The sequence below is a fragment of the Gopherus flavomarginatus genome, chromosome 3 (genome assembly GCF_025201925.1).
Source record: "Gopherus flavomarginatus isolate rGopFla2 chromosome 3, rGopFla2.mat.asm, whole genome shotgun sequence".
NCBI classification, from domain to species: Eukaryota; Metazoa; Chordata; order Testudines; family Testudinidae; genus Gopherus; species Gopherus flavomarginatus.
Window position 1 is genome coordinate 101305844 of NC_066619.1, and position 24860 is coordinate 101330703.

General features: G+C 43.2%; 1 protein-coding gene across 2 annotated transcripts in view; it reads right to left on the reverse strand.

The window, feature by feature from the left end:
• Nucleotides 1–5650: 5650 nt before the first annotated feature.
• Nucleotides 5651–24860, reverse strand: part of GNA14 (G protein subunit alpha 14) — a 58104-nt gene continuing 38894 nt past the window's right edge. For both annotated transcript variants that reach the window (XM_050944216.1, XM_050944217.1), the window contains 5 exons: nt 22432–22586; nt 20843–20971; nt 10155–10284; nt 7790–7943; nt 5651–6408 (listed from right to left, as the gene is read on the reverse strand). In XM_050944216.1, coding sequence (XP_050800173.1) covers nt 6218–6408; nt 7790–7943; nt 10155–10284; nt 20843–20971; nt 22432–22586 — 759 coding nt within the window. In that variant the 3' untranslated portion in view covers nt 5651–6217. The remainder of the gene's footprint in view (nt 6409–7789; nt 7944–10154; nt 10285–20842; nt 20972–22431; nt 22587–24860) is intronic.

A 24860-nucleotide genomic window follows, 5' to 3' on the forward strand; every position in this document is an offset into this window, starting at 1 on the left:
CAACCCTCCCTCGGTTTCTTCTTACCCCTCCCATGTCTGGAGTTAGAGCTCTGTGTGGTCTTAACCTAACCACCTCTCACTAGTGTAGTTTTGTGTTGTTGTATATAGTTAGTACCTTTTAGTGTTAGTTCTGTAGTTCAGTTTTCCTTGGTGATGCCCTCACCATGGTTTAAACATTATTTTTCATGTGGAGGAGTGAACCCCAAGAGTGGTTCCCATGTGTGGTGCTTGCTTTGTCTCAGCAAGGCCCATGTGAAAGACTGTTGTGCAGTCTGCAGATTGTTCACAAAACAGACCCAAGTGTCTCCAGACCTTCACGTGAAGCAGCGCCTGCTTTGGTACCAAGGCTCTCATTAGGTCAAAGATTGCCTTTGGGTTCCCAAAGTGCTGCTGCTTCACATTCCAGAGCAGGCGCCTCTCCAAAGAAACAGAGGAGCCATTATCTGGCAACTGTGCCAAGGAAAAGTACAGGGACTGTGGTCAGAGCTGGAGGCCTCATTCCATATCAATGCGCTGGAGCTTTGGGCCATATATAATGCCTGTCACACATTTTGCAGCTGTATCAGAGACTCAGTGGTTCACATATTTACTGACAATACCACCACGACGTACTAGGTGAACAAACAAAGGGGGAGCACACACCAGATTGCTCCGTCTAAAGGCGATCAGACTGGCAGTTCTGCATCGAGGAGAACATTACTCTGATAGCCATCACTTGCCCAGAGTTCGGAATTATCTCGTGGACCATCTCAACAGGTATTTTTCCCTGAATCATGAGTGGTCCCTGAAGGCAAATGTCCTTCTGGTCATCTTCACAACCTGATCATCCCGACAATTGACCTGTTTGCTACAAGGGATATAGTAGATGCGCCTTCAAAACACACACACATTACTGATGACCAGTCAATTTTAAGAATGGCAAGGACATCGTTTAACACTTGGCTGCCTGTTCACTCTATCATTTATCTATCAAAACAGTCTTCGTTATCGCCATCACACTGGCCAGGAGAGTGAATGAACTTATATCTGATCCACCTTTTCATAAGGACAAGGTAGGTCTCAGGCGTGATCCCGGTTTCTTATCTAAGGTAGTGCCTGATTTTTCACATTAACCAGACAATTAATTTGCTGTTTTTCCCCCCTAAACCACACTCTAATAAGTGGGGAATTTGCTTTATACTTTGCTTTCCAGAGGGGCTCTTCCCTATTTGGATAGAACTAAGAGTTTTTGTAAATTGTCTAGACTGTCTGTATCTTATGCTAATTACCAGATAGGTTGTACAGTCTCTTCCTAAACTATTTTTAGATTAAACTGTGTGTATTGCTGCATGTTACATATTCGCAAAAGTTCTTGTATCTGCTGCAACTCAACCACATGAGTTGCAGCTACTTCCCTCATTTGTCTTCAGCAGGTGCTAGTGGCTGAAATTAGCAGGGCTGCAGCCTGGGCTTTGGTGGATACCGTCACTTAGCCTTATACTCTGGACTTGGCCTCCAGGGGAGCCACTGGTTTTATCAAGGCAGTGCTTCAGTCTCTGTTCAACAAGGACTTTGTTTTTGCCTCCTGGTTAGTTTAGCACTGTTTATCTGTCCCGTAAGTAGGAATATGCAGAGCCACTCAAAGGTTATCCATCTCTATATAGCTCCTCCCTCAGAACATTGGTGATGCTAAGGGGAGGGGTGCCATAAAGGCATATGCAGAACCATCTTGAAGACCTCCTTTTACAGATAAGCAAACTTCATTTCCTGGTAAGTAACCCTTTTTTCCTACGTACATTTATTTCAGGCATGTGTCATCAGTGTTTTACTTTGACCTATTTATTACAATTGTTTTAGTTGATATAGCACAACATAAAAGGCACATATGAAGGAAGTTAAGGCTTACAGCAATAATTACAAATAATTTTGTGGTGTTTCTCACCAGTTTCACTGAGTTACAATGATTCCTGTATTCTTGTCACACAACAGAATGTTGTAAAGTGTTGTCAGAAACAGTTGTACAAAAATCTTACTGCTGTCCCCAACTGCAGTGTTTCCAGAATTGAACACAGCAGCAAATGAATTGCTGTTACACTTTGAGACATTGTAAGATCACACATGGTTGCAGAAATTAATGAGACGCACTTGGCGTTTGAACATGAGGTCTTTACACAAAAGTCCTATGACTTCCAAGTTATTGGAAGTTGTGCCCAGCAGGGCTCTGTGAGCTAAAAAGTTCTTATAACTGAGTGTCCCAAGCTTCCATAAATCAGATTATTTCAAAAAACCAGATTGTTCTAGTAATATTGGATGACACATTCAGAGCTGTAGTGCACACTTCATGCTGTTCAACAAGATTGACACTTGGCCATTGTTAAACTACAGGCTGGAGTACAACATTCTCTCCGCTTCTGATAAATTGAAAAATTTAATGGAGAGGACACTTAGGAACCGGGCTGAGATGAGGAGCTAATTGTCTCTAGAGTCTGTACACCATAACGGGACAAAGGGAAAGAGGCAAATCAGAGGATACTCTTAGTATGTTGCAATTTTCTCTAACCTAATTCACCAATATTGAAGGATAAATCTTCTTTAAAAAAATTCCTTTTTTGGAAAAAATATACAGAATTAAACTTCAGTTTTCAATGCGATAGTTGTAGGTGAAAAATGCAAATAGGGTTTGTTGCTAAGAAGAGAATTGTATATTTGTGACTGCTTCAAAGGCACAATGCAAAGTCTAGTTCTGACAGTCTACTATCTGACACTGTTTCATTTTTTGGCATTACATTTTTCATGTATAGGACAGTTGTCCAAATAAAAATTTGACAAAAGATGGTTATGCCTACATATAGAAATAATATATTTATATGTACCTTCATCCTCTCTCAAAGCCACATTTTCCACATAGTGGTTACATGAGTCAAATGGTTTGGTATTTAATGTTATGTTGGCATTTCAGTATTTGAATTAATTAGCTAATAACTCACTAACACCTCTTGCCACTTAAGCATGTTACATATTTAAAAATCTGTTGCTAATATTGCACAATTTGGTAGGTGTTAAATGCAGAGCCTGACATTTGTTGGGACCAGTAGAAGTACTGACGGAGGTCATCCAGCAGCCTGATTTATGCTGATGGCATGAGAGGTACACGGGTAGACAGAGGCCTGCCTTTGTGGCACAAGCCAGTAAAGAGCAACACGTGGATATTAGGGATAGCTAATAGTGGTAGTTGGTCTGTGAACTTCACACTCAGGACTCTGCTTTCTTTGTGAGAGGCTTTGTGTGATACAAGATGCCATAAAAGTGCTAAATAGCTAAAATACTAGTGCTGCTGGGACAGCATTATATATATATGTGTGTATTGGCGAAGTTTTGAAGATTTATTTTCTAAGATTCTCTAATTAAATATGGGCAAATAATCCAAAATCTGTATCAAACATGTTCTACTCAGATTTTTGGGACAAAGGGAGAAGTTGCAGATTTGTCAACTCTCAAACTTCCTCATTTGGAGCATTGAAGTTTTTGCCAGTAGGAATCTGTCTAAAAATACTCAAGGTGAATTTTGGTTAATCCAAATAAATAGTGATCTAAAAGTTTTGTATCCTCTTTTACTGGAAAGTGAACAAGTTACAGGCAAATCCTGCTGGGGCACTACTCAGTAAAATAGAAAGTCTGCATTCCTTTCCTTGCTGGTTCACCTGGACTATTTTGACTTACTTAGCATTACTGGAAAGCAAATGCTATTTTTGACAAAAGTTATGTCAATGAGATGGAGAAGAGCTTGTGCAAAGAATCCTGTAACAATTACAGTCGCTAAACTTGGTATGCACAATTGTAGCTCTTGGCTAGCAGCAGCTTTATAGCTGCCTTCCCACTTCTTGTGATGGCTTGTAGCATATGTGATAGGAAAACAATTCCTGTAGAATTTATAGATTTTAAAGCTGGAAGGGATCATTGTGATCATCTAGTATTCCTCCAGCTAGCTTATAACTTCTGGTTGAGCTAGAGCATCTTTTTTGGAAAGACATCCAATTTTAAATTCAAGTGATGGAGAATCTACTACATCCCTAGGTAAGTTGTTGCAATAGATATGAACTGGACTAGGTTTTCTTAGAAGTCTGTAGGTGGCTGTCCCATGGATTGATTGCTTCCTTCCAGGGTTTTGGCATTCTATGTGTTTTCTCCCATTGTGTATCGCTAGATGAAGCTGTAAGCAGGCTGAAGGATATTAGTGGTGATTCTTTCAAACCTTGGGAACAGTTGTAATGTGATGCCCTAGTAAGAGCATATTTTGTTGGTCTAACAAACAATTGGGAGCCCACATTTTTGCTTTCAGTTCCTCAGGGTTGTGAATTAAGTGAGATTTGGTTTATGGTGAATGTGCATGCTCTTTGTGGTCAACTGGGATGCAGTTTTAAGAAAGAATAGGATAGTTGGAAGCAAATGGCATTGGTATGTATGCTTCATGGCAAGAGATTTCATGTGACATTGATTTTGTTCTGGACTTCATGTATTTTGTTTCAATCAGAGAGGATTTGTAGCTTCTCTATTGTCTCTTCCACACTGTCATGTTTGCTGAACTGTCCAAGGGGCTGCAGGCTCAGCCAGTGTAGCCGTTCCTAACTCCAACCCATACTTGCTGTGCATGAATCACTGGAGTACCAGCTGTTAAGAGCAACGCTGTATGTTGTATTTGTCCTTGTTAGATTCAGCCCCAGGAATGTTTGCTGCTGATAAATAATTTCACCTACATGGGCAGGGAGGCCTGGGTACAGCTGAATGTTTGTTTTTCCAACTCGTGATTATGAAGTCAACTCTTGTGTGTGTTTTAAAGGAACACAGGGATGCTGCACTGGGTCTTGCTCTAACATTAAAGAAACAAACCATTTTGATCCACTCATTAGGGTCTTGTTCTTTCTTATAAAGAAACCTATAGTACTCATACCTGTTGCAGAAGCAGACCTTGGTCAATGGAAATCTGACAGCTTTAGATATTATGGTAGCATTCCCCAGAAATAATAGATAATAGCCAAGGGGGATTTTTTGGGTTGGCATGGAGGTGATACTTGTTATTTTAAGTCTGTAGATATCAGCCCTCCCGCTTTAGGTGTGTGGGTTTTGGCATTGTTTAGAGAGGAGAGCATCCTACTATGCACTAAGAAGGTGGTTATAACTATCAGCTGGAGTTGAGCAGAGGGTAGGCTTCTCCCCACTGGCTTGAAATTACTGATATTACTTATTTATATTATGTTAGCATCCAAGAGTATAAATTAAGATGAGAGCCTCACTATGCTAACACACAGACCCCAAACAGAAGCTGATCCTCTCATGGGCTGGTGGAAGGTGTTTATTTTACATGCAGGAGAGGGAAAATCTTGTCAAGTCCTGAGAGTTGGATTAATCCTAAAAATCAGTATGAATGTTTTAAGGAGTATTTGCTAGACATAACAGTGTTATTGTTGGATTTATTTCAAGGTACTCTTCAGTTACTAGCAAAAGTCTAGCAGATATAATGGAGTGTGCCGGTGAATTGCAACTGCTAGGTACTGGTGTTAGCTGTCACTTCTATTAAAATGACAGTATATGTGTATTATTGCCAAATGACATCAAAGACATGTTAGGACTTTTGGCATATCAGCCTACGAAAGACACTTCAACATAAAAATCTAATGATTAAATTTAATATATGGCCCCAAATTCATTAAAATACTAATAGTTCATTCTAACTTAAATGATAAATCTTACAATATCTAGCATTCTAAAACAGCATCACTATCATTTCTAAGGCATCTCAGGTTAAAATTTCCTACTATAATTTTCATGATTACGAAATGCAATAAAAAACCCTAAGAAAACAGATGAATGGCAATGGATTTATATATAGTTCTATAAAATATTTTTTCTTAAATACCTTTGAACCACAGTTGTCACAAAATCTCACAGCCAAAATTAAGAAAGGAAATATAAAAACAATATTTAAAATGTATAGTTTAAAAAATTGTAAACATTGTAAGTTCTTCCTTAAAGTTCTATTAATCCACTTCTCTTCAGTAAATATTTCAAGATCAGCAAATGTATGGGAACCATCTCTGTTTCTGTAAGTAAATTGTTTCAAAGAACTCCTCTGTTTGTATCTGTGTCATTCCATCTTTTGTGGAATTGTTTTAGAATACACTAGCAATGTTTTAAGTAGTCTATACTGGGTGAGTAGATGGATCCAAGCAGGGTTTCTCCTTTACACCAGGTTGAACTCCCTCAGGTTTAGCTGTAGGATAGTGTCTTTGACAGCAGCAAAGACAAAGCGGATATTCTCTGTATCTGTGGCACAAGTGAAGTGTGAATAGATTACTTTCTCTTTGTCTGGATTCTGGTCCTGATACAGCTTCAAAATGAATTCTCTGGCAGCTTTCACATCTTGTTTAGGTCCTGTGTAGAGGCATAATAGATAATATTTTTAAAGGTTATAAAACACCTTCAAATAAATACCTAGCTATATACAATTTATTGCAGACACTATTTTTGCGCATGGGATAACTACCAGGAGATTGTTGATATGCTTGCATAAATCTAGTGGGGCTAAACTTGTTATAAGATGTAGAAATGGTACTGTTTGATTAAACTTTCTGATAAACTTCTGTGGTAAAACATTGTCATGAGTACAATGTTCACTCAAAAATGTTCCTACAATTACTTTTGTATGATAGCAGTGTAAAACAAACAAGCAAACATATTCAAAGTGCCAACAATGTTTAATGTATAAATAATGTAAGACTATAAATTGTCAGAACGATACATAGAGTGTATATGGCAGTCTGCACCTTGGGATTTTATTTTGCTAAGAGGGAGGTAGACTTTCTGTAAATAAGTATTTTAATCAAAGGAATCTTCTCAACTTAAATTTAGGATTCAGTACGATGTAATTAGCAAGCTAATGCATTTTACTATAACTGACAGGTCTGCACCTAAAATGCTGACTGATTTAAATCAGTGTCTTAATCCATTTTCAGTGTAGGTCCATCATTCTTTTGGGATTATTGAATAGAAACTGAATTTCAGTATACAAATGACCCCACTTGAAAGCAAGTTGTACAGGTAACAGCAATGTTGTCTATTAAGTTAAAATGCACCAAAGGGTTTTCTTTAGACTATTTTGTTTTATCCAGTTATTTGTGAAATGCCTAGACAGTACAAGAATGACTATAAAGTAGAGAATAAAGTAACTATATCACAATATATTTAGCAAATACCTAGAAAATGTATTGGAAATTTTTAGAATATATAGTACAAGGGAACAATTTTCTCATTATAAGTAAACCAATCATCTTCCTCTGTATCAAAATGCACACCTTTTCAACTTTGCATTCAAAAACCAATATTTAAAAATCTGACTCCAGTCTCATTCTGGACTCTAGCAATAAATAATATTCATGTTGCTATACCACAGTTGTGCCCAGGTATCTCAAAGAAAAGAAATGTGTGTTATCAGAGGTCAGGCTAAATGAAAGTTTCCAACACTATGGCTGCATAAATCAGCTCTTTTAAAAGTCTCTTGTCCTGACCTTGCAATTTACAGTATAGTCACACAGATTGTATATACCACAACCTAGGTCTATACTTTAACAGGCAGAATTAAAAAAAAATTAGTTGCCAAATAATTATGTCAAATATATTACACAATCTCATTCATAAAGCAGGCAGGGAAATCGCAACTAATAAGAGAAAAAGGTAAGGAGAGTAACAATCACATTTAGAGTTTACATTTGATTTTAAGTCACTGCTGTGAACATAGTCTAGGATAAAAGCTCACCTGTGTATTCTGGGAAATAGCTGATTAGATGGGAGTACATGATTTTCTCTTCTAGAAGATCTTTTTTGTTTAAGAACAGAATGACTGAAGAGTTCAGAAACCATGGGTACGTGATGATAGTTTTAAATAAGGCCTTGCTTTCTTCCATTCGATTCTACAAAGAGACACATGAATTTGAAATTCAATTGTTTTAAAGCACTACCATATACATACTCAGGACACACACAAATCAAATCACTCACCCCTCAACTATCGATCCAAAATTGAAGTTCCTCTTAAACCCAGTGCATTTTCAAGTTTTCTTACCAGACTGTCTCCACCCAGCAGAGCTGTAACAGAAGTATTAACTACCCTACTTAATATTTTCTACACACACGCAGAGGGCTTCGGATCCAGCCTGCCTGAAGCTAAGTGAATGGGCAGCATGATGCATAAAATGTAATGGAAGGTAATGCACATCAGAAGTCATCTGAACTACTCATGCATGTTACTGGACATCACTGTGGCCAGTCCAATGAAAGCCTCTGGACTGCCACTGCACATTTTGGCAAAGAGCAAAAGGTATGAGAGAATTCATAAGGGATGGGTGGGCAAACACTGAAAAGTATTGTAATTAGAACTGGTTGAACCTACACATTTCTGATTAGCAGGGAATTGTCAATCGTTTGCAATTTTCCACAAACTGAAAATTCATTTCAGAAACCATGACTGACACAGGGTGTTTCTGAAACAAAACATGCTCCATGGGGACCATGGCAGCTGCATGAAACTGACAAGCATTTCAATTCACAGCAGCCTGGGCTCCCAAATACCTGCAGCTGCCAGGACAGCTCCACCATGCAGTCTTCCCCAGGCTGGGGATGCAGGCCTTCCAGATTCTCAGGCCAGCTCACTCCCAGGACTTCCCACTCTGGAGTCTGGAAGCCAGGAGGTCCCCAGCCTGGCACAGTCCACAATGGTGCAGCTTCCCTGCAGATGAGGCTTTCAGGGCAAGGAACATGAAAGCCCTAAGTGGAGTTCCCAGCAACCTCCCAGGAGAGCTGGCAGAGAACCAGGGTAGACAGGGAGGTTTCCATCAGAACTCTGCCTATGATTTGACCAAAATTCGAACCAGAACTGTTTTTGGGAAACAGTTTGGATTCAACTTAATTGGCATTTTCCAACTAAACTTTTACTAGCAATTTTCAGACCAGTTCTAATAAGATAATTATATAAATCCAAGCATATAGCCCTACTTAAGATAGCATGACCAAGACTGAACACTATCTCAAAAAGAGATGTGAAAAAAACAACAAGGATTTGGAGATTGAAAGCGAATAAGACATGGAAAGGACTTTATATGACGAGATGAAAAATAAGAGGTATGATTGAAGTACACAGAATAACGAATGTTGGATGAGAGAGAGAGAGACTATTTACCTTCTGTGTTCCGTGAAATTGAAATTCAAAAAATCTAAAACTGATGGCAGGAAATAGTTTTTCCACAAAACACATTTAACCTATAGAACACATTACAGCAAGATATTGATGCCTAGCGGCTGAGTCAGAAAAGGATTAGGAAATATGTATATATTTAAAGAGAACATCCACATATTTGATAGTAGTTATCTTTAAAACATTTCAGAAGGCAATGGATGGAAAGAGACTATATTATAAAGAGAGGAGTACTTATGGTGGTACATTAACAACAACAATCTTAGCTGCCCTTTTTCCCTGCCTTCTCTTCTTTTTGGTGGGAGACTGTTGCCCCACTCTCACAGCTGGCAAATGAAAATGTAGATGGGATCAGGTCTCCAGCCCATAATTAGTGGCAGCTATGCCCAGCTTCCTCTTGGGGAGTGGTGGTCTGTGGCCCATAGTTGAAAGACAGCTGAGGAACAGTGTTCAGAGTTGAGGAGGATTGGTAGTTATACTTTGTGAGTCCTGTATTTCTAGACTTTAACATTTAGGTTTTTTGAATTGCGCGCTATAACTTCCTGACTTTCAAATAAGGGGGTTTCTTTCAATAACTAGACTTTCCATTAATGAAGTGGTTGTAACTCAATAGTCAGCTTTTATTTTGGCCATTTTGTTTCTATATTAGACATTTCTATAGGTTGTTTTGTTTTAATGTGTGAAAAGCTGTTCTCACTGAAAGAGTGAAGCAAAACAAAGATTCCTGCAACATGTAGAAGCGACTCAGGAGGTCCTTCTGGGTTGTGCGGAAGCTGTAATAGACTGATAAAGCTGCACTTCCAACTTTGTAAGGGGCAAACGGTTAGTAATACATGCATTTATAAAGCAGTAGGGGGTTCCCCCCCCTACACACACACACAAATACAAGCCTCTTTTTTCTACGCCTAATCGAGATCCGCTCATTCCTTACCTCATTGTCACATTCAGCCAGGACCTGGTCGTATTCACTTAGTGCAACTAAGAAAATGATGGAGGTAACACTTTCAAAACAGTGAATCCATTTCCTTCTTTCAGACCTCTGGCCACCTACATCCACCATTCTGTTAAACAGAAACAAACAGCACGATGATTGTTGTGTGTCTTTTAAATAAATGTAGTTAATATGTACAGAGAAGCTGTCAACCAGTAGAACCCAAGACACTTTTTAGACCATTTTTTCAGGAATCACTAGCCCCATAAAAAGTTTAGCTACTTCTAACATGGAAGCTATTTAACATATTTTAAGTTAATTCACTTGCTGAAGGATCACAAATACCAGCATAGGTCAGAATGAATCGAACAGGCCATTATATATGAAAACTACCATCATGATCTGCTTCAACTTTCTGAATGCAGCTCTTGAGGAGGGGATGTAGAATTATGCAGGTTCCTTCTATATGAAAGTGACTAAAACTAAATGTTTATCTCCCATAAGTGCATATTTAATGCCATCAGGTATAAAATGTCCCAGATCTAATACTCAGAATTGCTCAAGTGCATTTCTCCTCAACACAATCACCAGAACAAAAACAACACAAAACAAAAAATCAAGAAAATTACGTGTTACAGCAATCTCTGCTCACATATTACTACCAAACTAATAACCAAAACATGCACACAGACATCTCAGCTCCACATCAAACTTAGTTCTGACACACAAAAACTGATAATGCATACTTGCAGTTTCTCTTAATCACATACAACTTTAATTCTCTCCAACTTCAGTTAGATCAAAATTAGGGCTGTCAAATGATTAAAAATATTAATTGCTCTGTTAAACAATGATACCATTTATTTAAATATTTCTGAATGTTTTCTACATTTTAATATATTGATTTCTATTACAACAGAATACAAAGTGTACAGTGCTCACTTTTTTATTACAAATATTTGCAGTGTAAAAAACCGAAAGAAATATTTTTCAATTCACCTAATACAAGTACTCTAGTGCAGTCTCTATCATGAAAGTTAAACTTACAAATGTAGAATTAGGTCCAAAAAAATAACAATTTACAACTTTAGAGCCAACAAGTCCACTCAGTTCTACTTCAGCCAATCACTCAGACAAACAAATTTAGTTCTTCTTCGAGTGCTTGCTCATATCCATTCCAGTTAGGTGTCCGCGCCGCGCATGCACGTCTGCCGGAAACTTTTTACCCTAGCAACTCCAGTGGGCCGGCAGGTCGCCCCCTAGAGTGGCGCCACTATGGCACTAGATATATACCCCTGCCGGCCCGCCCGCTCCTCAGTTCCTTCTTACCGCCGTGTCGGTTGCTGGAACTGTGGAGTGCGGTTCGCTGACCTCCACGTCCCTAGCTCTCCTCGTCGTTTAGCTTATAAAACCTTTTTTCTCAGTTAGTTATAGTTACCTTTTCAGTATAGTTGTAGTTAGTTAAGTTTTTGTAAATAGTTATTGAATATTGCCTGTGGGTGGGCTGTTGCCCTCCCCGGCACCGGGCCCATGCCTGGCTCGCCGGGGTTTAAACAGTGCTCGACTTGCAAGAAGCCGATGCCTACAAGCGACCCCCACGACGCGTGCCTGAAGTGCCTGGGGGAATCGCACATTAGTGACAAGTGCCGCATTTGTAAGGCCTTTAAGCCGCGCACTAAAAAGGAAAGAGACCAACGTCTCCGCGGCCTTCTCATGGAAGCGGCTCTCTCTCCGGCACCGGCAGCGCAGTCCACCCCTTCGACCTCCCGGCACCGAACCGGTGGCAGGTCCCGCACCCGGTCGACCTCCCAGCACCGCGCTGGTAGTAGGTCCCGGTCTCCATTGCCGTCTCGGCACCGGGCCTCCAGAAGGTCGTGATCTCGCTCCAGACATCGACATCGCTCCCGCTCCAGGTCGAGATCTCGGCGCAGGTCATCACGCCGCTCCCGGTCCCGGTATGAGTCACGGCACCGACCCCCGGCACCGAGGGCAACGTCAGTCGCGGCACCGGCGGCGCTGTACCATTCCAGCTCAGTGCCTCCCTGGCCTGCTACGGAGCCCTCCGTCTCCTCCCTCGATGATAGTGCCTATGACAAGACACTCAACAGGCACGAAACCCGCTTCCCGGAGCAAGATAGAGGACATCCGCAGTGGGGATTCTGGACCCCGTGGGCATACGCCCAGACGCAAGGTCCTCATCACATCACCCCCGTCCATTGGCGGAGCGTAGACCACCGGAGGCTACGGTGTCCAGGCCACCCCTCTCTCCACAAACGGAGGACACTTCCCGGGACCCGGAGCTCCCTCAGGATACCGAGGTGCAGCCCCTTGTACAACCCCCCGTGGATACTCTGTTGCCTGGAATCTCCTCATCTTCATCCCCGGATGAGGCGGTGGCCGGTACCTCTTCCTCCAGCCCCCCGCCATTGGATTTAAGGGCACATCAGGATCTCCTCCGCCGAGTGGCTCAAAATCTAAACCTCCAGGTGGAGGAGGTAGAGGAAGTGGAGGACCCAGTGGTGAGCATCCTGGCAGCCGATGCGCCAACTAGGGTTGCCTTGCCCTTCATAAAGACCATACAAAATAATGCCAATACCATCTGGCAGTCACCGGCCTCCATTCCCCCGACCTCTCGGGGGGTGGAGCGGAAATACATGGCCCCATCTAAAGGGTATGAATATTTGTACGTTCACCCGACTCCCTGCTCTTTGGTGGTCCAGTCGGTGAACGACAGGGAGCGCCACGGACAGGAGGCCCCGGCACCTAAGTCAAGGGAGGCCAGGCGCATGGACCTTTTGGGCCGCAAGGTCTATTCGGCAGGGGCTCTACAGCTCCGCGTTTCCAACCAGCAGGCTCTCCTCAGCCGCTACTCCTTTAACACCTGGGTAGCGACGGAGAAGTTTGCGGAGCTCTTGCCACAGGACGCACGCCAGGAGTTTTCCACCATCCTGGACGAGGGCAAGAAGGTGGCGAGAACATCACTCCAGGCCTCCCTTGATGCCGCTGACTCGGCCGCGCGAACCCTGGCTTCCGGGCTCACCATGCGGCGCCTCTCGTGGCTGCAGGTCTCCGGCCTTCCGCCGGAACTCCAGCACACGATCCAGGACCTCCCCTTCGAAGGCCAGGGTCTGTTCTCCGACAAGACTGACCCTAGGCTGAAGGACTTAAAAGATAATAGGGTCATCATAAAGTCGCTCGGAATGCATACTCCGGCGACCCAACGCAGGTCCTTCAGACAACAGAACCAGCAGCAGCAGCAGCGGCGTCCATACCCCACGTTCCGCCCGAGACAGGACCCCTCGCGATGCCGGGGCAGGAACAACCGCCGCAGGCAATCGGGAGGTCAGGCGGGACAACGCCAGGGTCCCGCTAAGGCCCCCCCAGGGCCTAAGCCTTCATTTTGAAGGTGCGCCCGAGGGCGCAGTACCAGTGTCCCCTACGGATCCTTTCCCGCAGTTTTCCAACCGCCTTTCCTCTTTCCTCCCGGCGTGGTCCCAAATAACATCGGACCGCTGGGTCCTACGCACGATACAGGACGGTTATCGCCTGCAGTTTTCCTCACCCCCACCCTCCCACCCTCCTTCCCAGTCCCTCTTCAGGGACCCCTCTCACGAGCAATTCCTCCGTCAGGAAGTGCACACGCTCCTGACCAAAGGAGCCATAGAGGTGGTTCCGGAGAACGAGAAGGGCAAGGGGTTTTACTCCCGCTATTTCCTGATCCCCAAATCCAAGGGCGGTCTCAGGCCCATCCTCGACCTGCGGGAACTCAACAAGTACATCGTGAAGTTGAAGTTCCACATGGTGTCCCTCGGAACTATCATCCCATCCCTGGATCCCGGAGACTGGTACGCCGCCCTCAATATGCAGGACGCCTATTTCCACATTGCTATCACCCCCCATCACAGGCGTTTCCTCCGCTTTGTGGCCAACCGCCAGCACTATCAATTTGCGGTCCTCCCATTTGGCCTCTCTACGGCCCCACGAGTATTTACAAAATGTATGGCAGTAGTCGTCGCTCACCTCAGACGATGCCATGTCCACGTCTTCCCCTACCTGGACGACTGGCTGATCAGGGGTACGTCAGAGCAACAGATCAGAGATCACGTCACCAGGATCAGCTCCCTTTTTGCTGCTTTGGGCCTCGTAATCAATGCTGACAAGTCCACTCTACTCCCCACGCAGCGGATAGAGTTTATCGGAGCTGTTCTAGACTCTACCCTCGCCAGGGCCTTGCTGCCCCTGCCCAGGTTCCGGTCATTGTCAGACATTATTCTCTGGTTGCAAGCGGCCCCGCTGACCTCAATCCGAACGTGTCTGGTCCTATTAGGCCACATGGCGGCCTGCACGTTTGTAACAGCGTACGCCCGTCTCCGCATGAGGCCTCTTCAAACATGGCTGATTGCTCAGTATCGACCGACCAGACGGTCCTTGGATTCAGTCGTCACCGTCCCTCAGGCGGTGCTGGACTCTCTACACTGGTGGCTGGACCGATCCGTGGTGTGTGCGGGGCTCCCGTTCCATCCGCCCCAGCCTTCCGCATCCCTAACCACAGACGCTTCCGACCTGGGCTGGGGAGCTCACTGTGGCACCCAGAGGACTCAGGGCTTGTGGACCCCACGAGATCAACCTCCACATCAACGTACGGGAGTTGAGAGCGGTCCGCCTTGCTTGTCAAGCATTTGTCCATCTCCTCCACGGTCGTTGTGTTGCGGTATTCACCGACAACGTGACGACCATGTTCTACATCAACAAGCAGGGCGGCACCAGGTCCTCTCCCTCTGTCTGGAGGCGATACGTCTCTGGGAGTTCTGCATAGCCCATTCTATTCACCTGTCCGCCTCCTACCTTCCCGGAGTGCGGAATACCCTCGCGGATCGGCTGAGCAGATCCTTCCTCTCACACGAGTGGTCCCTCCGTCCGGACGTCGCCCTCTCACTCTTCCAGAGGTGAGGTCGTCCCCGGATAGACCTCTTCGCATCCCGGGTGAACAGGAAGTGTCGAACATTCTGCTCCTTCCAGGGTCGGGAGCCCGGGTCTCTCGCGGATGCATTCCTGATCCCTTGGACAACACACCTCCTTTATGCTTTCCCGCCAATTCCCCTGATTCACAGAGTTCTAATCAAGGTGCGCAAGGACAAAGCCCAATTGCTTCTAATAGCCCCGGCATGGGCCAGGCAGCACTGGTACCCAGTGTTGTTGGACCTCTTAGTGACCAACCCAGTTATCCTACCTCTTCATCGGGATCTCATCACGCAGGACCACGGCAGGCTCCGTCACCCGGACCTTCCGTCGCTTCACCTCATGGCGTGGCTCCTCCATGGTTGACTGACTCTGAGCTGCGGTGCTCTACCCCGGTCCGCGAGGTTCTCTTAGGCAGCAGAAAACCTTCCACCAGAGCGACTTATACAGCCAAGTGGAAGCGCTTCTCCTGCTGGTGTGCAGAGAAAGATCTTCGTCCTATGGAGGTTCCCGTCACCACTCTTCTGGACTACGTCTGGTCCCTTAAGGCCCAGGGGTTGTCATTGTCGTCCCTACGAGTTCACCTCGCTGCTATCTCCGCTTTTCATCCTGGCATGGACGGCTGTTCTGTTTTCTCTCACCCCATGGTGGCGAGATTCCTGAAGGGGCTGGAGAGGCTCTATCCCCAAATTCGCCCTCCGGCCCCCTCATGGGACCTCAACCTGGTCCTGTCCCGGCTCATGGTCCCTCCTTTCGAGCCATTAGCTACCTGCTCCCTGCTTTACCTCTCATGGAAAACCGCCTTCCTTGTGGCCATTACCTCAGCTAGAAGGGTGTCAGAGCTGAGGGCCCTCACGGTGGACCCACCGTATACGGTCTTCCACAAGGATAAGGTACAGCTGAGGCCGCACCCTGCTTTCCTTCCTAAGGTGGTCTCAGATTTCCATGTCAACCAAGAGATTTTCCTCCCAGTTTTCTTCCCTAAGCCCCATTCGTCCCGCAGGGAGCAACAGCTTCACTCGCTAGATGTCCGACGGGCGCTAGCCTTTTACATGGACAGGACAAAACTCTTCCGCAGGTCCCCTCAGTTATTCGTGGCAGTAGCGGACAGGGTCAAGGGGCTACTGATCTCCTCTCAGAGGTTATCGTCATGGGTTACGTCCTGCATCAGGACCTGCTACGACTTGGCCCAACTCCCGTCGGGCCGAGTGACTGCTCATTCTACCAGAGCACAGGCATCCTCGCCCGAGTGCCCATTCAAGAAATCTGTAGGGCAGCGACCTGGTCATCCATTCATACATTTGCTTCGCATTATGCCCTGGTCCAGCAGTCCAGAGATGATGCTGCTTTTGGATCTGCAGTGCTCCAGGCCGCGACCTCTCACTCCGACCCCGACCCCACCACCTAGGTAAGGCTTGGGAATCACCTAACTGGAACGGATATGAGCAAGCACTTGAAGAAGAAAAGACGGTTACTCACCTTTGTAACTGTTGTTCTTCGAGATGTGTTGCTCATATCCATTCCACACCCGCCCTCCTTCCCCACTGTCGGAGTCGCCGGCAAGAAGGAACTGAGGAGCGGGCGGGCCGGCAGGGGTATATATCTAGTGCCATAGTGGCGCCACTCTAGGGGGCGACCTGCCGGCCCACTGGAGTTGCTAGGGTAAAAAGTTTCCGGCAGACGTGCACGCGCGGCACGCATACCTAACTGGAATGGATATGAGCAACACATCTCGAAGAACAACAGTTACAAAGGTGAGTAACCGTCTTTTACAATATGCAGAAGATAATGCTGCCTGCTTCTTGTTTACAATGTCACCTGAAAGTGAGAACAGGTGTTCACATGGTACTGCTGTAGCCGGTATCACAAGATATTTATGTGCCAAATGCCCTAAAGATTGATTTATCCCTTCATGCTTCAACCACAACCCAAAGCAGTGCAGCCCAACACATGTTCACTTGCATCATCTGAGTCAGATGCCACCAGCAGAAGGTTGATTTTCTTTTTTTGGGTTCTGCAGTTTCTCATCTGAGTGCTGTTCTTTTAAGACTTCTGAATGCATGCTCCACACCTAATTTCTCCCAGTTTTTAGATGGTACTTCAGACTCTTAAACGGTGGGTTGAATAGTCAAATCTACTGTGGAAGTGTTCATAACATGAACATGTGCTGGGTCATCATCTGAGACTTCTATAACATGAAATACATGGCAAAAATGCAGGTAATATATACTTATCTCCTAGAGCTAGAAGGGACCTTGAACGGTCATCAAGTCCAGCCCCCTGCCTTCACTAGCAGGACCAAGTACTGATTTTTGCCACAGATCCCTAAGTTTTAACATGCATCATCAGCATGGAAGCATGTCCTCTGCAATGCTGGCTGAAGCATGAAGGGGCATACAAATGTTTAGCATATCTGGCATGTAAATACCTTGCAATCGATTGGCTGAACAAGTAGTAGGACTGAGTGGATTTTAGGCTCTAAAGTTTTACATTGTTTTGTTTTTGAGTGCAGATATGTAACAAAAATGTTCTACATTTGTAAGTTACACTTTCATGATAAAGATTTCAATTCACCTTATGCAAAATACTATTTCTTTTATCATTTTTACAGTGCAAATATTTGTAATAAATTATAATAAAGTGAACACTGTACACTTCGGATTGGTATTCTATTGTTTTAACAATGATTAATTTTTTGAGTTAATTGTGTGCATTGACAGCCCTAATCAGAATATTTCCCTATAGACATGCAGGGATGAAGACTATAAAATGTTGTTTTTGTATATAAAAAAGTATGATGTCAGAGCTGAAGGTTGTGCATTAGAGTGCTGTGTGCACTATAGTTGGCTCTGTGTTGAAAATAACAGTTTACTTTTCGTGCTCTGGCACCCCATGCTCGAGAGATCAGATGAATCTGATCTCTCCTGCCAGTGCCCCTCATGCCTTCTCACTTCCCATACCAGAGAGCCTTAAGGGCTAAGGCAGAGTGAAAAACTTGTTTTGCTTTCCAAGTGTAATGTTTTAGTTAGCATACTGGCTACTTTTTCTTCACCAGCAATTGATGAAGACTGCCTTATTGGTAGCCATCACATCAGCTACAAAGACAATAATGATTCAAGCTTTCAGGGTGGGCCTGCTGTATCAAATTTATCACAAGGACAGTCTTCATCCAAAAAGTTTCTGTCTATGGTGGTGTCCTTTCCTCCTCCCTAACAGAAAGAGACTTCACAGTGTTTGTTAGGACATTGTCTTTTTATTCAGACAGAACCAAACCATTCAGCTGTATGCCCAGGCTCTTTTTGCGGAGAAGGTTAAGGGACAATCAATATCATCACAGCTTAAGTGGATCTCAGACTGCGTAAAGAGCCTAGCCAACAAAGGCCCACTCAGACAGGTTAGTGGCCCACTCTACCCATGACCAGGCAACTTCTGTGGCCTACCTTGCCACTGTCCCCAATTTCAGAAATATACAGAGCAGTGACATGGAGTTCAGTCCAACCTTTTAGACAATCACTCAAACAAAAAAAATACAGCTATTCACGCTGCAGTAAGTGTAATTCTTTGGGTGGTGTTGCCCACACACATTGCCCATTGAACTGGCAGGAGAACTGAATGCAAGTTGCTATGCCCCATACCTTTATCTTCTGCTATAAAAAGTGAGGAGCTATGAGAGGTGCAGATGCAGCTCCAATAGATACTGCTATTCAGAAATATCTGATTTTGTGCCCATTGAGTGTATGGGACCCAAGAGTGGACTCTGCATGGCCAGCACATCTCTAAGAACTATGGTAACTGTAAGGTACGTAATTGTTTTAACGCGGACTGATTTTTCTCATTATCCATGTAACTGTCTAATCCCTTTTTGACTGCCACAATATGTAATTAATAGCAAATGTTTGAATGTGTTCCACTGATAAATAAATTATATCCTGTGTAATAAAATCCCCTCATCTTTTATTCTTTTTAAAAGAATTGCCTTTCAATCCCATTGAATGTCTTTTATTTATTATATGAGAAGGTAAATAGAAGTGTTGGATTATCTACTCTCTATCATTCATTACTGCATATTTCTATCATATTGCCTCTTATTTTTCTCCTCTCTAAACTGAACAGTCCCAATCCTTTCAAACTTGTCTGTATATGGAGTTCCTTTCTCCTGGTATATCTTTTTTAGGCTGAGACAAGAAGGAATGATTTATATAATAGTTTCAGGATTCATTATCATTCTCTATACATCCTAATATTTAGTTTGCTTTTTGGGTTCCAACTGTGCACTGTCCACAGTGATGCCCAGGATGCTTTACTATGTGGTTACAGTTAACCCAGGAATGTGTACGAGTACTTCAGTTTATACCTTCCAATACACACTGCCTGGCATTTGTCAATAATGTACCGATAAATTCAATGGGGGAGCGTAATCTTTAATTTGACTTGCTAGCTCATGTGAAAATTGAGCACCATCTTGTCATTGCTAGGATTTTACTTCAATATGCCATCTTCAAAATTAGCCACCTTGCTCTTCCCTCTTTGAACCTTGGGACATCACCGTAAAAGAGTCATGAGACCTGGGCTCTATAGATCAGCTATAGGACCTCAAGCAAGTCACTCTCACAGATGAGAAAAAGAAGAGAGGAGAACAGGGCCAGGTGGAGGGAAGCAGATGGTTGTGGATCTGTGTGTGTGGACTGTGGATATGGGAAAAGCAGGGCTATCCAAGGAGGAGCGAAGCAGAGTTTGGAAGGTGGGCAGAAAAAACAGCACTGCAAGACAACCCAGCCTCAACTGCCCAAACTCTTCAGCCCTACTGCTCAGCCCATTTCCCAATACCATGGGGATTGCTGACATATTGGAATTTAAATAGAAGAGAATGCCTGGTCTTGCTCTGCTGTTTTTCCCCCTCCTCCATGGCCTAACTGCACACAGCATTTTAAATATTTTCACTGGCATGCATTAATGCCTGCGGTTGCTAACAAGGAAGAAGATGCACTGATGGGGACAGCTTGCAGTCAAATATGCTGAAGAAGTGGAGCTTGCATGTTAGCTAGGGAGGCAGCTTCTTGTGGTTCATCAGAGTGGAAATCTAGTCAGAAGGATCTTACTAGGGTCCTGCTCCCTATGACTCAAGTTGGAATCAAGCACGCAGAGCTGGAGGGAGAGCAGAGAGGCAGGGAAAGTGAGGATCTGGTGATGATGAGGAGGAGGAGATCTATTGAGGCTGGGAAAGTGTGTCGGAGAACTGAGTAACTGCTGGATCTGGATCATTCCATCAGCTTTTTTTTTTCTTCCCCCCCGCAGAGAAGTTATTTCTCTGATTTGACAATAAGTAACTCTTACATTGTTGGTAATATCTTCAAGCTAAAAGTTTGAAAAGAGGCCGTTGACATTTTATGTTTGTAAGCAGTTTGGAATACATGGTAACTGGACTTGTTTGGATATAGGAAGTTTTTAAAAAAAAAATTACATTTGGCCCAGAGTCTCAAAGAGGAATGGATTTTAAATATCCTCTGGAAAAGTTAGAAAATGTCATTTTAAAAAAGCCATAGCCAATTTAATTATTCTCTAAAGAGTTACTGATTGAATTTGGAGACTGAAGTGTAAGAAACCGATATTAATCCTGTTTTGCATGTAAGGCTCACTGTAGTTTTAAGGGTAGAGTCTCTGCAGACAACTTAAAAGATATGACTATTACGGATTTGTTTCATACATTGCCAGAATACAGTCAATCTTACCTAAAGATAATGTTTTCTAAATCAAAAGGATACTCAATAATTCCTGTAGTAGGCACTCTGACTCTGAGAATATCTTGCTGAGTTGGCACAAATGAGGGCAAGGCAATACGATCAATGTCAGTAAGGTAACTGCAAAATAAGATGGACACACATATGTAAGTAAATGTTTTCATGTAATGAATCCAAATATTTAGTCAAAATATGGAGTAGTAAGTGTAATCACTTACCCACAAACCAAGTGGAAGAACTATATACTTAACATAAAGAACCTGTCATCTGAATATGTGCAATAATCACCTTCTCTAGGCTATTAACATATAACTGAAATGAGCAACTTTGTTTAGACAAAAGCTTCATAAATTTAAGGGGATCTCTACACTGCAATTAAAATATGCAGCTGACTCGATCTTGTAAAGCTCTAGCTGTGGAACTGCAGTGTAGATGTTCTGGTTACAGCTGCAGCCCAAGTTCTAAGACCCTCCCACATTGCAGGGTCATGGAGCCCAGGGTTCCAGCCCAAACTGGAACATCTACACCACAATTAAACAGCCCCAGTCAACTAGAATGGGCCAGCTGCAGGAGTCTACTTACTGCTCTTGATATTAAAGTGATTTATCCATTTGTGCTTTAAACAGAAAGAAACAAACAGGTTTCTACTCAAATGGATTGATTATCTATAAATGTAATTAGACATGACTAAAGGAAATCACTGTTTTCTGCCTTTAATGCAGTTAATCTAGAAATCTGATTTCACAAGATTTGTGGTTTATAAAGCCAGGATTTAGTCCGACGGTCGCATTCTTGTGCTTTGACTTCCTCATGTAATGCTTATTTATCTGAGACCACTCAAAAGAGCGCTACAGATACATACAAAACAAGACAGATCCCAAACTATGCTCATCAACCGCAAAAATCACCCCATACTTATAGAAGGCAGCTCTCTTATTGTTGGTAGACAAAACATATTAAAGCTACTCTTTCTGCCCAGCCATCTGTCCCAAACAAATCTCAACTAAAGATGGGCACCAAAATCCACACAATTAGATTTTCATAACCAGGAACTCTTTAGTCTCCTAGAACAGAAGTTTAGAGCACTTTTTCCTTCTTCAAGGAGCTAGAGCAAATCACCAGATTACTTCTGTGACCTCAGAACTAGAATTTAGACCACACTAGACAAAGGAAGATTTACCTCACAGTGAAGTTCGAGAACTTTCAAATATGGCTAATTTGTACACCAAATTTCATTCCCTAGTTTACGTACTTTTAAAACTACTGTTACATAAACTCACTGCCCTGCCTGCTGGATGTTGATGTATTTTGTTCAGCTATTTTCAAGCTCTCCCCAAAGGGAAATTTAATTATGTTCCAGCTGTCCTGACCTCAGCATTAGGAAGGAGGGTAACTGACTAATGATTTCAGTGTGCTCAGAACCAGGAAGATATTTGGAAACAAACATTTTATACAGAATTATTTTAAATTTTAGCATAAATCTCAGACTAATTTAAAAGGTGGGTGAAATTTTCAGACCAAGGGATATCCAGGGGTAGATGATGTCTGGGGTCAACCTTGTGCTAGTACTGTGTACTTACTATTTAGCAGAGTCTGAGAGCTGGTATTCTCTCCGTCTATCATAGCACTCTTGGATTCCTGGATCTGCCCAGAGCTTCTTGATTGCTTCCACTTGTTTTCTTTCTAGCGCTGTTACTCTGTCCACCTCTACTTCTTGGATCAGCTGAGCATTTTCCTAATTAAATGAAAAAATGAAACCTGTATGACTAAAATTTGTTATAGGAGGTTAAGTTCACTGGCTATGAAGGCATGGAGTGTATCCTACACTTTAACTGGCGTTTACGGTACATTAATAGAAGAACTTCAACAAAGAGCATGGCTGAAGACAAGCAGCAAAAAGGTAAATGACCTGAAAAAAACAGACATAAGGAATACAGCAGCACTTGTCATAACTTTCCTACTCAGATCTGAACCTCAGAGTTCAGAATATGAGAAGCTAGCATGAAACCTCCAAACTTAATTACCAGCTTGGATCTGATATCGCTGCCACCAGCCAGAAAATTCCAGTGTCTGGCTCACTCTGGTCTCCCCAAAACCTTCCTTGGGGGACCCCAAGACTCAGATGCCCTGAGTCTCACCACAAAGGGAAATAACCCACGTCCCTTCCCCCTCTTTACCTCCTCCCAGATTTCCCCGCCCTCGGTACTCTAGGATATTCCCTGCTTCAAGTCCTTGAAACACAAGTACTGAGAGATCAAATCTCTCTCTCTCCCCTCACCCAGAGAGTATAGAAAGTCAGGCTTAGTAAATCTAACACAAAGATTCCACCCTTCCCCCCCCACTTCTGTATTCCTGTTAAGTACAGACTCAATTCCCTCAAGCCTCAACAAGGGGGGGAAAAAAAACCAAACAGGTCTTCAAAAGCAAAACTTTATATAAAAAGAAAGAAAAAGACATAAAAATGGTCTCTATATCAAGGTGACAATATACAGGGTCAATTGCTTAAAAAAAATGAATAAACAGCCTTATCCAAAAAGAATACAATTTAAAACATTCCAGCAACTACACACATGTAAATACAAAAAAAACAATATAAACTTATTGTCTTACTATCCTTGTACTTACAACTTGGAAACAGAAGATTAGAAAGCCTGGAGATAGAGAGATCACTCTCAGAGCCGAGACGGCCACCAAACCAAGACAAAGAACAAAGACCTTACACCCAAACTTCCCTCCACCCACTTTTGAAAATATTTTGTCTCCTGATTGGTCCTCTGGGCAGGTGTTTCAGGTCACTGTTTGTTAACCCTTTTATAGGTGAAAGAGACATTAACCCTTAGCTATCTGTTTATGACAGCACTGAATGCCTTGTTGGCACCAAGCAAAGAAATAAGTCACCCTAACATGGCCATTATCTGCAATTCAACACTACTGTATCCTAATGATGGAAGGAGATTTTTGTGGTAAAGGACAGCTTCAGCTGTTTTGAAATGCTAAAATAAAAGATTGAAAATCTCACGAACATGATCATTTATCTCTGGTTTCAGAGTAGCAGCCATGTTAGTCTGTATCCACAAAAAGGACAGGAGTACTTGTGGCACCTTAGAGACTAACAAATTTATTTCAACATAAGCTTTCGGGGGCTACAGCCCACTTCTTTGGATGCATAGAAGTGAACACACAGACAGAAGATATTTATACGTACAGAGAACGTGAAAAGGTGGAAGTACGCATACCAACTGTAAGAGTCCAATCAACTGAGATGAGCTGTCAGCTGCAGGAGAAAAAAACCCTTTGAAGTGATCATTGAGATGACCCATAGATGGTGTGAGGAGAACTTAACATAAGGAAATAGATTCAATTAGTGTAATGACCCAACCATTTCCAGTTCCCCTCACACCTTCTATGGGTCATCTCAATGATCACTTCAAAGGGTTTTTTTCTCCTGCTGATGACAGCTCATCTCAATTGATTGGACTCTTCCAGTTGGTATGCGTACTTCCACCTTTTCACGTTCTCTGTACGTATAAATATCTTCTGTCTGTGTGTTCACTTCTATGCATCCAAAGAAGTGAGCTGTAGCCCCCAAAAGCTTATGTTGAAATAAATTTGTTAGCCTCTAAGGTGCCACAAGTACTCCTCTACTTTTATCTCTGTACATTTAATTAATCCTAATTGCTAAGTGTACTAACTTTAAAGTTATGATGGGTGTTTTATTTCAGTACTAACAAAGCTTTCCAACTGACAATCAGATATCTTCTTAAATGTTTGCTAAACTGGGGCCATAGTGTTGTAGGCCTTTAACATTTCTGTAAGGCATGAATGGAGCTGAGATCATCTGCAGTAAGAGCGATTCTAAATTTTTTACCATGGATTGTGGTACCCTGAATCTCTGTTTTGACCATTGAACCCCTTGCAGTTATCAAAGAGGTGCCAAAAGACACACACACCTACTGCTGCTCTTTAGGACACAGCATCTGATAAATTGATGGCTGAAATGTAATTTCAG